A 9,405-nucleotide genomic window follows, 5' to 3' on the forward strand; every position below is an offset into this window, starting at 1 on the left:
TTTTAAATCTGTTATAAATAATTTCATTTATGACCGTTGGCAACCGTCTTGGGATCTTGAAGGCACAAATAAACTTCATCATATCAAGCCTCTCTTAGGAGACTGGCCAAGCTTCTATAGAACCAACAGGAGGGATGAAGTTGTTTTGTGTCGCTCTCGCATTGGTCATACTTTTTTAACTCACATTTTCATCTTGAAGCGAGAGACTCAACCGGAATGTGAACACTGTCATGTTCCTTTGACAGTGAAGCACATCTTGATTGAGTGCAATCATCTCAAGAACATAAGATAGAAATATTACCGTTGCCAGTCTCTACGTCATCTGTTTGCCCAACCGGGTTTATATTGTAACATACTAGACTTTTTAAAAGAGACATGTTTTTATAATAAATTTTAATTGTATATTTATGATTTCATTTTTATGATATTGTTTTTATTTATGCATATAATATTTTTTTCTGTGATATTTATTTAACTTTTCCCACATAAATCACCATATGTTTGGCGCAATATAGCCCGGTGGGTGCTGACGTGCCATATAACCACATTTCATTCATTTATTCTGGACGTTAAACCCCACCTCTCTCTCTCCGAATTGTGCTAATAAAGACGGGCATACGCAAACAGTGTGCTATGAGGGAAATTTTGCCCAGACATCGGCACTACGGCCTACTCTTATATCGAATTCCAACTGTCAATGGACCTTTTACGTGCACGCCAATGTGTACACGGGACCTCGGGTTTTCGTCTCATCCGAACGACTAAACAGCTGTACTTGCCAGGCACTCAGTCCTGCATCACTGACAAGGGGGAACCACGCCGGAAAATCTGAATGAACTTTCTCGACCAATGCAGGGATCGAACTCCCGACCTACAGGCTAGCGAGCCACTTAGCCACCGTGACCCCAATTTGTTAAAGTTTAATTATGGTATCAGTACCCGGTGAATTTAACAATTTACAGCGAAACTATGGCCTACACTTATTTCGAATTCCATCTGCCCAGGGCGTTTTAACGTGCGTGACAATATATACACGGAACCTCGCTGATGAATATATATGATCGCTGCCAAAGCCCGTGTTATCTTTCAGGCACAAATAAGTACTACATCATAGATCAACACAGCAAGAGTTAATCGTTCGAAGTAACACACATATACTCAGCCAAATTAAAAACTTGACACTCGGGATTTTTGGGACTAGATTTTTAATATTTGGTGTAAGGCAACTATTTTAGTGTTATGTTGTGCACAGACGACCTTGACATCAACCGAAAGCAAGAATACGTCTCGCGGAAAGTCCTTGACATTGATAACGTTCGTGATGTCACAGTACCCCCCAAAATGAAATTCACAGACTTGGAGAACAATCGGAATAAAGTGTTTAGTAACGGTTGTGGCCTCCTTTAGCGTCTCGTACTGCCACACAACGTCTTCTCATGGATCTCAGAACATTAGTAAACACTACGCGAGGAAGACGTCGCCACTGCTCAGCAAGAGCATGTTGAAGGTCCTGCAACGTCAGTGGTGGATTCACTTGCTGACGAACACGTCGACCCAGATGTGTTCAATAGGATTAAGGTCGGGGCTAAGCGACGGCCAATCCAGGACTTGCACACCGGCATTTCGTAAAAAATTCTGGGTAGCAATTGCTGTATGGGGTCGAGCATTGTCTTGCTGAAACGTTAGTCCAGGCCCATGTCTCTGCATAAACGGAAGAAGAACAGGTTGCAAAATCTGATCTCTGTACTGGACAGCATTTAAGTTCCCTTGGACAACAACAATAGGAGAACGTCAATGTGCACAAAAAGAACCCCAAACCATGCCGCAGCCGCCACCAAATCGGTCAACTTCTCTGACGCATACTTGAGCGTAACGTTCACCTCGTCTGCGGTACACTCGGGCCCTCTCATCGGTAAATCTCAAAGTGAATCAAGATTCGTCACTAAAGACAACCGAATTACACTGTCTTTGAGTAAATCGTATGTGTCTTGTGGCCCACACAAGTCGGTGACGGCGATGAAGAGGTGTCAATATTGGTCCATTATAGGGCCTCCGATCTCGAAGACCAGCAGCCTGCAAGCGATTTCGAACAGTTTGTGCAGTTACCCTTCCACCAAACATCTCTCTACTTGTGGAGGTTGCAGTGACAAATCTGTTTCTAAGATGACGTAATCGTATTGCTTGATCTTCCCGGAGTGACGTCACACGTGGCGCTCCCGCCCTTGGGCGGTCGGCAATAGTTCCAGTTTGAAGCACTCTCATTCTAAGATTAATTATTGTCTGGCGTGAACAATTAAAGGCTCTTCCAACAGTGACCACAGACTGACCAGCATAGAGCCTACCTATAGCACGTAGACGTTCTACATTTGAAAGGCGCGGCATTTTCTAACAAAAATGAAAATAACAATTTTAATTTGTTTTTCCAGTTCAAGTTACGTGTGGGTGTTCAGTTTAAGCAAACTTGCATCGATTGACCTCACGAGTTTGTGTTTGCACGTGTTTTTCAGGTTTTTCATCTTTATATGCTCAAAAGTAACGTGATCCTCGTGACTTTACAATTTTATGAAATTAAAGGCTTCTTACTACTTACTATCCTTAGAAACACTTTAAAATATATTTGACTTACCAGAAAAAAAAATTTGTTGAAATTCATCCGTGTCAAGTTTTTAATTTGGCTGAGTATATTTAACCAGCTGAATAAAATAGTCGCAATATGAGTAATTAATGGAGTTAAAAAAACATGGGTAACTTCATTTCTATCGTTACATGTTCTTCATTTCAGGTTAAGAAGCAAGTTGGGCAATTTAATTCCATGATACAGTATGAAAAAATAAATATTCTTTATATAAAAACGGTGAATATGCAAGTAATTAATGTGGGCCAACTACTTATTGTGGGGTTGATATGGGTATATTTTTAATTCAGTAAGCCTCAAGTGCCGCCCAGGATAGACCACCACGTCGTCCTGCGTTTCGCCAAATGAGTGCAGTATTTGCTGCGAAATGTTGGAATACTGGGTGGGAAATAAATTTAAATACACGGGTCATCTGATTTGTTTATATTCTTATCCATGATGCCATTAATTGGAGTTTGGGATATTGTTTTCCCTGCACAATGTGCGGTGGTTTAATAACTTCTAGCGTGAGACGAGTCTGTATTTATTTGAATATATTATATAATAGAATTAATAAAATACATTGCTAGACGACGTTTAACCTATTATGTATTCGCTATCTCTTAACATATCTTCAGTGTTGCTAAGACTACCATTGTTAGGAGAAGCAACCACGCCTAGTAATTCACAAATTAACGGGTATATATCAACATTCTTAATAGATTCTTGACGGTAATTCGATTTAAAGTTGGGTCCATGAGCCAGAAAGATTGGCTTCATCGACATAAATTGATTGTTGTAACCATGGGCACCACCGGGATGATAATCATACCTATGCTTATTCTGAAATTATACAATGAATAAATGCATTGAGTCGAGATCATATTTGTGGTTTCATTTCCTCAAATTCTGATTGAAATACAATTCATAATCAGTTATCTACACCGGGAAATAACACATGTGACGTAGCGTTACATGTACCCAAATTTAGTATTTGATATTAAATTTAGAAAATCAAAATTTCAGCTTTTGATAATTACTTGGCGAGGATTCAACTGTATAAAAATGAGACCCATCACAATATTAAAACAAATAATATATATGGCGCTGGCTATTGACTACAAAGGATATGAAAATATGCCCAATTTATCATAATTTGTAAATAATGAACGAAATTGGACCATCTTGGGATTGATATTGCTTTTCGAGAGTTAAACTTCACAACATTTCAGCTCTTAAAAATGTACTTGCTACTATTATGGGGGCTTCTTCTCACAGAAAAGAAATAAGAATTGTCTTATGGATTGCGATGGAAAGGGGTTAGCCCAGACAGTGTTGTTTCCGCCTTTGTGTGCTAGAGGTATCATTTGGGTCTACCTAAAGATGCTATTCTTGGCAGGTAGGAACGTACAGCAGATTTTCCTCGAGTTCCCCTTATGTGGTGCCTATGGAAACATTATATTCCCGTCATGCTTCTAATCCTGCAATGACCTGGTTAGTGTCGAGTGAACGTAAAATCCATTCCCTCACTCTTGGTTTGTATTTCCTGACCCCTAGGGCTAAATCTGCATACTTACATCTACGACCAACCATCCCTCATCAGCCAAAGCAACAACTGGCATTACACGACGGTTGTTTTTATAGTGGTAGTGTTCTGGTATATCCTCCTTCTTATAAACAGTTAGGTGCATCGCGTCCGACTGGTTTTTCAGGGACTGGTAAACAGTGTCTACCTGTCCGTCTTCCGGTAAGATATTGATAACAGGCCCATCTTTAGGAACCCTTTTAACCGTGTTATTGGGTACGTAGTCATGGATATCAACCAGCTTGTAAAATAAAAACGTTTAAATGCAAAATCAAACCGACAAAATATTTCTCGAATAAGAAAAGTGAAAAAAATGCTTTTAGATAAACAAGACAATCTTCAATGGCTGGGTATGCAATGCTGGCGTGGGGGGGGGGGTACTAACAATTGCCATATTAAGCCTCGTGAATTAGATCCTGTGGTTATATATCACGGGGATGGGAAATCTGGGGTTTAACGAAATCTGATTAGAATTTGTATGTTTCACTTAACTGACTCAAACAGATCGAGAGATTGGAAAATATCGGATTGTGGTTTCTGGTACATCAGTATATAAAAACATAAATTTATATGGAAAACAATCACTGATTTTAGTTCACACTACGTTTCAACAAGTTACTTGAGAACGGCAAGAGAAACTTGTTGAAACGTAGTGTGAAATAAAATCAGTGATTGTTTTCCATATAAATTTGTGTTTTTATATTATATGTTCAATTTATAATAAATGTCGTATAAGGATTACATCAGTATAGTAAAAAATAATTGTTTATTTATGGGTTACAGACATAACCGTAATCCACTCCCGTGCTTTATCACTGTTATTATTTCCATACACAAAGACGCAAACGGGGAATTGAAAGAATTGCTTTAACAGCAGGCGAACTGCATTCATATCTGATGAAATCAGGGGAAATAATTACTAGTCTTAATCCTCATTACTTTATTGTAATTACCTACCTGGGTATCGACATCCACTGACGTCATACCATGATCACTTGTAATGATGACGTTGACAGAATCCCATAACTGATTTTCACGCAACTTTCCCAACAAATAACCGAGAATGTTATCCATATACACCACTTTATCCTTTATTTGCTGAGAGTCTGGACCGTACAGGTGACCTGTGTGATCGGGTTCGTGGAAGTAAAGAGTCGCTAAATGAACACCTTGATTAGCAAACCAATCCATAACCTGAATGCAATATGCAATCAATAATATAATACCAAGTTAGAATAGAATTCAATCATATCCGAATATATATGGGGGTGGTGGCAAGAGGTCTAAGCATGCTCTTAAGATCAGAAGATCTGTGGTTGAGCCTTATGGTATGATTTCCGATTCCCAGCATGTACGTGACAAACAGCACTGGCTTCTGTCCAACTGTGGAATTTCCCCCGTGTCCTTCGATTTCCACCCACTTCTAAAGACACCTACGCGCAAGCGAATTATTGAAATAAAATTTAACAGTATGTTAGTCACGAATGTGTCTAGTGGACGTTAAACCCCATACATATTCTTATTGGATCTAAGAAAGATTTTAAAAAATGTTTCTTGTTGTCGATTTTGTTTTGTCTGCAAAGCATAATGGTGCCAAGTTTGACAATGATGGACTATATCAACTCCAGTCAAACTTTTAGTAAATCGTGTTATTTTATTTATGTAAATTGCTAAAGTAAATTAATGTATATTCATTGCGGCTACCAAATCACCCAAAGACATGAATTGTAATTGACTATTTCAGCCCGGCTTATTACTCTTACTAAAAGACATGAATTTTATAAAATGAAAACGAAATGTGGTTCAATGTCTTACATTTTTGAATCGACTGGGCTAACCGTGCCCGGACAGCGGCTCCATTCCACCTGTCAAGAGTTCTTTTACGTGCTCGCCAGTGTGGACACGGGACATCGGTCTTTCGTCCCATCCGAACGACTAGACAGCTGTCTTTGCCAAGCCATCAGTCCACCACTGACAAGGGGAAAACACGCCAGACAATCCGAGGAACTTTCTCGGCCAACACAGGGGTCCTACCTGAGACTTTGACGCTAGAGAACCAACGTCTAACCTACTGAATAACTACGGCTCTCCATGAAATGGTTACCTATTGTTTATCGCATAGTTTTAACATTTTAAAAATAGTTAGGTACTTTAATACATGATGCATCGTTCGTAGAAGGAATATAATATTTTTACCGTGTCTATTCGCTCTTCAAATGGAACCGACTCATTATAAGGGTACCATATTTCTGGCCTCACACCCTTAATCGCGACTTCACTTCCTGGCCAAAAATATGTTGCTGATTTCATATTTTGTTTTGTCGCGGTTATCCAGATTGGTTCTCCAGCTTCCCACCATTTTGGATCGTGATTGGCCATTCCGAACGTCTCATTAAATACGGGATCGTACATTTTATTAGCTATGATACCGTGGCTTTCCTCATACAGACCTGGAAAATTCAGATTAAATGTTTTGATTGCCGCTATTATTTCATTTCATAAAAATAAAAAAGAACTCTTTTAGTATTCCGTAATCCTCACAAAAGACGTGATAGATAACACATTTCTGGTGCACGACACCTGCCATTACGTATTTGGGGTTATAGTTTAGAGTGCGGCTCTTAATTTCAGAAGAGACGTGCCTAAACCTGTTGGTCCAGTGTAAGGAGACTTACGTTCAGAGCTGAACTAAGAAAGTTTGGATTGTTCCAGCACCGTTCCCAATTGTCTATTTATCTTATCATTCCGGTGTGGAATGAATGAATGAATGAATGAATGAAATAAGAGTTTTAAGGCACGTCAGATGCAACCGGGCTATATTGGGTTAAAATATCGTGAATTGTACAAGACATACAAAAAGCAATCACATATAAAGTATTTAAGTACACAAATATAAAATTCCAATATTAGAGAAAAAAAAACACTAAAAATTAAATTTTTGGCTAGTACTTTCATCGTTATCAAACGAATCGTCAGGCAACTTTAATAAGTTAGATCGTTTTATATACTTACAATTAAAATTTTCTATAAGTTAGGGTGTGGAGTGGGCAGAAATAGGCTTAGAAGAGATAAGGAATTTGATATCTGGGTTCAGAAGGTGCTTTCTTGCCGTTTAAGAGCAAGGCAGAAGACATAGCCTATTGACCATATGTGTTTACGTAAGTTGTTCAGAGCTGATAAAGAAGTTGTCTAATCGTTCGGTTGTGGGAATAAAAGAGCTCTTGACGGCTTGAAATCGAATAAAAGTAGGTAACAACGACGGTGTCAGAGCGTAATGGTCCAACCTCGCACTGCAAGCGCAACCAAAGACGTAATGATTTACCATAATGGTTGTCCCAATATGACCAAAGTATTGTGCAAGCAAATATTAACCCCAGTGGCATAGGATTTCTATGACCTATCCGTTGCCGTGATTCAGGATTTTAAATACTTACCAGTTGCTATGCTGTAATGGCATGGAAATGTTTCAGTTATGAATGTATTGTTCACATAACGAACTTTCACTCCGTGATCCGCCAAATAATCAAAATGGGGTGTATCTATTTTGTCAAGGTAATCCCATCGAAATCCATCCATGGAGACTAGCAAAACCTTGTCTACGTATTTCTTTGGTCTCCCCGTCACTCCACAAAACCCAATTAAGGGCAATAACACAAGTAACCAATTCATTGCAGAGACCTGTAATCAAAGGAAATGAGATGACATGTAGTTTAATATCATACTTTTATGCACCAATGCACCAGCCATGTCCGTAGCCCTGGAGATGCCGATAACGAAAAAGTATTTAGACAGTATATTTTGAAAACGTTTTGTCTGCCAATTGTATAATTTTTACAATCTCTTCTGACTATATTTTTTTATTGTATTATTTCGATTTTCCATGCCAACATCTCTACAGTCCCAAAGTGCAGGAAATAGAATTATCGGAGGTATAATTTTCAGGCGTAACCCCCCAAGCCCTCCCCCTTCTTGGTCGTGTCCGTATCCGCTCGGGTCGCTTTCGCTGCCCGGAGCTCTTGCCTGTTTGCCACCCCATTAATCAAAAAATTCTGCACCAACCGACCTAATAAAGTCGGTTATACGCTATGTATATGGTGCTATGAGGATAATTTTGCCGGGGCAGCGGAATTATAGCCACTCCGAATACTAGATGCCATTATTCAAGACCCTTACCCGTTAGCAACTTATTAAATTAAATACAGTTTAACTGTATCGTGTAAGTCCTGATATAACCTATTTTGTGCTGAGGTGACGATACCCGCACCCCGTTATGTGCTGACATGACATAAAACCCCAACATTTTATCTATAAAGGAACTCTGATCCGTGTTTTAGTTGTATTTAATATTTATAAAAATAATTTTGTCATAAAGCGTTCACGTGTCGAAACCATGTCATTTATAACATGTCTGCTCTGGTTATATATTATCTGCAATATGGTAGCGTGGATATTGTCTCCAAATGAAATGAAATGAAATGGGGATTAACGTCCTACTGTTCTGCTCCGAACTGGGCTAATGAAGACGGGAATACGCCATACAGTGTGCTATGAGGGAAATTTTGCCCGGACAGCGGTACGCTTATATCGAATTCCAACTGTCAAGGGATCTTTTACGTGCATTCCAATGTATACACGGGGCCTCGGTTTTTCGTCCCATCCGAACGACTAGACAGCTGTCCTTGTCAGACCAACATGGTCCCCGCAACAATTGGAACATTCATTTGTGCTTAATATGACCGACATAAGTCTATGATTTCTATATATTACAAACCAATGTTACTTTTCCCATTTTGATAAACATATCTTTGACAACATTAATATATTTTAAAATCTATTTTAATTACCTATTTATTTCTCATGTAAGATACGTGATGAATTAAACAGACACTGGCATGAGTGATATATTGTTCTTATAAACACACATAGTCAAACTCTTTGCAACCAAATATCAACTGCCCCCTGGGTTATAGAACCTTATTAAACCAGCCACTGGCTATTGCGCCGGATATAATTTAGACGAAGCATTACAGTCTAAACAATGGAGGGATTAAGTATTGGTCATTAACCAAACTCTCTATAAAACGAACTATTGTTTTAGATTTCAACTTAGAAGCAATATTTTATAGTTTAATTGTCAATGTGTCATAATTGTCTATTATATATTTTGTAGAAGTGTATTTCAAACATGGAGTGAGCTATGGTTTAG

The 9,405-nt window shown here is 38.8% G+C and overlaps 1 protein-coding gene across 1 annotated transcript; it reads right to left on the reverse strand.

The window, feature by feature from the left end:
- Positions 1-3,211: 3,211 nt before the first annotated feature.
- On the reverse strand, positions 3,212-7,868 carry LOC126821362 (ectonucleotide pyrophosphatase/phosphodiesterase family member 5). The gene is made up of 5 exons (XM_056101038.1): positions 7,634-7,868; positions 6,396-6,649; positions 5,157-5,393; positions 4,192-4,371; positions 3,212-3,457 (listed from the first exon to the last, which is right to left on the reverse strand). Exons 1-5 carry the CDS (start codon positions 7,866-7,868, stop codon positions 3,212-3,214), a joined length of 1,152 nt encoding a protein of 383 aa, XP_055957013.1.
- Between the last annotated feature and the right edge of the window lie 1,537 nt (positions 7,869-9,405).

This window comes from Patella vulgata, chromosome 5, assembly GCF_932274485.2.
Source record: "Patella vulgata chromosome 5, xgPatVulg1.2, whole genome shotgun sequence".
Lineage (NCBI taxonomy): Eukaryota > Metazoa > Mollusca > Gastropoda > Patellidae > Patella > Patella vulgata.

Excerpts from the sequence above, each read along its gene's own strand:
- LOC126821362 (XM_056101038.1), bottom strand. The coding sequence starts at position 7,868 with ATGAATTGGTTACTTGTGTTATTGCCCTTAATTGGGTTTTGTGGAGTG. Across the intron at positions 6,650-7,633 it reads CCATTACAGCATAGCAACTG|GTCTGTATGAGGAAAGCCAC; the intron begins GTAAGTATTTAA and ends TGAATTTTCCAG. Across the intron at positions 5,394-6,395 it reads TTGAAGAGCGAATAGACACG|GTTATGGATTGGTTTGCTAA; the intron begins GTAAAAATATTA and ends TATTGCATTCAG.